This window comes from Trypanosoma cruzi, genomic scaffold, assembly GCF_000209065.1.
Source record: "Trypanosoma cruzi strain CL Brener 1047053517025 genomic scaffold, whole genome shotgun sequence".
NCBI lineage: Eukaryota > Euglenozoa > Kinetoplastea > Trypanosomatida > Trypanosomatidae > Trypanosoma > Trypanosoma cruzi.
In genome coordinates, this window is record NW_001849278.1 from 1 (window position 1) to 3,524 (window position 3,524).

General features: G+C 57.7%; 3 protein-coding genes across 3 annotated transcripts, besides 3 other annotated features; all 3 read left to right on the forward strand.

Moving 5' to 3' along the window:
* Window positions 1–3,524: a sequence feature (heterozygous, non-Esmeraldo-like haplotype).
* Tc00.1047053511015.10 (mannosyl-oligosaccharide glucosidase, putative) lies at window positions 88–843 on the forward strand (the record flags this gene model as incomplete). The annotated part of the gene is made up of 1 exon (XM_797929.1): window positions 88–843. One exon carries the CDS (start codon window positions 88–90, stop codon window positions 841–843), a length of 756 nt encoding a protein of 251 aa, XP_803022.1.
* Window positions 1,304–1,409: a mobile genetic element.
* Window positions 1,497–1,524: a microsatellite.
* Tc00.1047053511015.20 (ribosomal protein S29, putative) lies at window positions 1,772–1,945 on the forward strand (the record flags this gene model as incomplete). The annotated part of the gene is made up of 1 exon (XM_797931.1): window positions 1,772–1,945. The coding sequence occupies one exon, from the start codon at window positions 1,772–1,774 to the stop codon at window positions 1,943–1,945; it is 174 nt and encodes a 57-aa protein (XP_803024.1).
* Tc00.1047053511015.30 (trichohyalin, putative) lies at window positions 2,154–3,524 on the forward strand (the record flags this gene model as incomplete). The annotated part of the gene is made up of 1 exon (XM_797930.1): window positions 2,154–3,524. A coding segment is annotated over one exon (1,371 nt), but the record flags the coding sequence as incomplete, so codon positions are not given.

Sequence of the window (3,524 nt, forward strand, 5' to 3'; positions counted from 1 at the left end):
GCTGTACGCGGAGCAGTAGCGCCATAATATTGCCGCCCCAAAACGCTGCTGCGGGCATGCGACGGCACGTATGGAAAAGCCACTGAGATGGCAACACAACTGCGGTGTTTTTTTTTGGGGCGCAGGCTCAGGCATTCAGTTTCATCAATGAAATACTCAGTGAGGGGACCATTGGTCCGGGTGCCAGACTACCCCCGACCCGTTTGCCCCGGCTACCACAGAATGGAGGCGCATGTGGATCTTTTTTCGTGGGTTGCACTGCTGAGCTCGATCATCAGCGATGTTGAGCTGCATTTGGGAGCTGCTGAGACTGTTCCCAAGCGGCTTTGGACGGTTTGGTTGGACACGGTGCACTGGGATGCTGCAAACCAGCGCTATGCCGACCGTGCTGGCTGCCCTGGTGACTCTTTCTCGCCGTACATAGGATATGTCAACCTCTACCCCTTTCTTCTTGGGATCATCGACAACAAGGGGCGTGCACTGACGATCGTTGAACTTGCCAAGACGGAGCTGATGACCCGCTACGGCCTGATGTCTGTTTCGTACGACTCGGTGCGCGCGGCACGTGATGCGGGTCTGCGCCACGAGAACCGCTGGATGGGTCACGTGTGGCTCTCAGCGAACGTCCTGATGCTGCACGCTCTGAGAACGAAATACATTGACATTCTCGGGGACCCGGCAGGGGAACTATTCAAGCGGCTGCGGTTGTGTATGTTGGAGATCAGCGGTGGGTCCCCGATGATGCAGGAGGCCTATAACCCTGTGACGGGCGCCGCAGAGAGCACCGTCTCGCTCGTGGGGTACCGTGCCATGTTGCTGGGACTTCTTGAGGACAGCCGTTAGCTGCCAGTGGCGCGTGACGGTGGCATTTGGAGTGGGAGGGGACAAGAGACCTACGGATATTGCCCGGTGGAAGGTGAAAACTAAAGAAAACGCTAAGAAAATGAGGGGCGGTGTGGGATTGACGAATGGCTTTGTGTCCTTGGGCACAGTCGGTGGAAGAGCAGTCGAAAGAAGGTGGTGAGTCGGGTGCACAATGCCGCAGCAAGAAGGGACGGCGGAAACGCACACGCAAAGACCGGCAACAAACGCGTTGCGGTCTTGGTGGCGTGAGAGGTTGACTCGTGGAAAGCGGGTGGTGACGATGGCGTCATCTTCATTTTATTAGGAGCTCCTGCAACGAGCGCGCGACCCGGTGGGGCTGGGAAAGATCATGGCGCTTCTGGCTCAACTGCCTTTTTTTGTTGTCAATGACCTGTTTTTTCTTTCCAAAGATTCCACGTTGGGTGGCAGGGAGCGAAGCTTTTTCTTTTTCTATCCCACCCGCCCCCTACTGCTGCTGCTGCCACACTCCACGCGGCGGGGTCCGGCGGTTGCGGGGCCCCAAATAGCGCCACCACTTTGTCAGTTCACAGCAATTCCGGTGGCGGTAAAAGCCCATTTTACATTAGTTTATTTGTTGCCGTTTGGCTGGTGGATGAATCTTTTCTGAAGCGGTGTGTGTTTGTGTGCGTGTGTGTGTGTTGGGCACACCGAGCCAAACTGTGATTTCTTTGCGGTACATCCCCTTGTAGGAGTAGGGAAACAGGCCCTATCTGGGGTGTGTGCTTGTCCTTTACTGTATTCTTTGGCTGCAGGATAGGATTGTTGGTTGCGCCTTGTGGGTTTTTCTTCTGTGATTCTGTTTGCGTCTTCTTTTTTTGGTTGTTTTTTCATGTGCTGCGCAGTGCCAGAGTTACTCTCTTAGCTTCCCAATACACTCAAGACAACGATGGGCCACCTCGAACAATGGCGTTCTCGGCAGAAGATAGGCATGGGCAAGGGCTCTCGCCACTGCGTGATCTGCTCGAACCAGAAGGCGGTTATTCGGAAGTACGAGCTCAACGTATGCCGCCAGTGCTTCCGTGAGAACGCGGCAAACATTGGATTCAGCAAGCTTCCTTGACGTTGACAGCCCGTGCCGCAGGCAGCTGGGAGTGCGGCCAAGCGCACAACATTTCTGTTTGCTCTTTTCTAATTTACCATTATAATTACACTGAGACACTAACCGCTATGGAACCTCAGTTTCTTATTTTACGTGCTTTTTTTTTTTGCATTTAAGCAAAGTCACATCACCAAAATACTTATAGTCGAAACAAACCCTTACAGGCAGTATGTTACAACTTATAGTGGAGAATCCATCAAGCTTATCCTACACAAGTCGCCATTTCAATGGAAACCATGTAAAACAAACTCAAAACACAGTATATACGACCCCGGAATCACCATCAATTACACCAGCAAGAAGAAGAAGGCGAGCAATGCAGGACAAACTTGATAAGGAACACAGCATTCATCTCGAACGAGTACAACAAATGGTAAAACAAATACGCAATCAAAAAACAATTGCGGTCAAGTGGCAGGAACAGGAGCGTGAGCGGAGGGCGAAGGAGGCCGAGGAGGCGAAGCGGCAGCTGGAGCAGGAACTGAAGGCCCAGCAGGAGGCGCGCGAGGCGGAGGAGCGCCGGCGCGCCGAGCTTGCCAAGCAGCAGCGTGAGGAGTCGAGGGCACGCAAGGAGGAACTGCAGCGGAAGCAGGCCGAGGAGAGGAGAAAGAAGAAGGAGGAGCTGCAGGCCGAGACTGAGAGGCTGCTGGCCGAGGCCCGCAGTGCCGAGGAGGGCGAGAAGAAGGCGCTCGCCGAGAAGGTGCGGACAGGAAAGGAGGAAGGCGCCAGGTGGCAGGAACAGGAGCGTGAGCGGAGGGCGAAGGAGGCCGAGGAGGCGAAGCGGCAGCTGGAGCAGGAACTGAAGGCCCAGCAGGAGGCGCGCGAGGCGGAGGAGCGCCGGCGCGCCGAGCTTGCCAAGCAGCAGCGTGAGGAGTCGAGGGCGCGCAAGGAGGAACTGCAGCGGAAGCAGGCCGAGGAGAGGAGAAAGAAGAAGGAGGAGCTGCAGGCCGAGACTGAGAGGCTGCTGGCCGAGGCCCGCAGTGCCGAGGAGGGCGAGAAGAAGGCGCTCGCCGAGAAGGTGCGGACAGGAAAGGAGGAAGGCGCCAGGTGGCAGGAACAGGAGCGTGAGCGGAGGGCGAAGGAGGCCGAGGAGGCGAAGCGGCAGCTGGAGCAGGAACTGAAGGCCCAGCAGGAGGCGCGCGAGGCGGAGGAGCGCCGGCGCGCCGAGCTTGCCAAGCAGCAGCGTGAGGAGTCGAGGGCGCGCAAGGAGGAACTGCAGCGGAAGCAGGCCGAGGAGAGGAGAAAGAAGAAGGAGGAGCTGCAGGCCGAGACTGAGAGGCTGCTGGCCGAGGCCCGCAGTGCCGAGGAGGGCGAGAAGAAGGCGCTCGCCGAGAAGGTGCGGACAGGAAAGGAGGAAGGCGCCAGGTGGCAGGAACAGGAGCGTGAGCGGAGGGCGAAGGAGGCCGAGGAGGCGAAGCGGCAGCTGGAGCAGGAACTGAAGGCCCAGCAGGAGGCGCGCGAGGCGGAGGAGCGCCGGCGCGCCGAGCTTGCCAAGCAGCAGCGTGAGGAGTCGAGGGCACGCAAGGAGGAACTGCAGCGG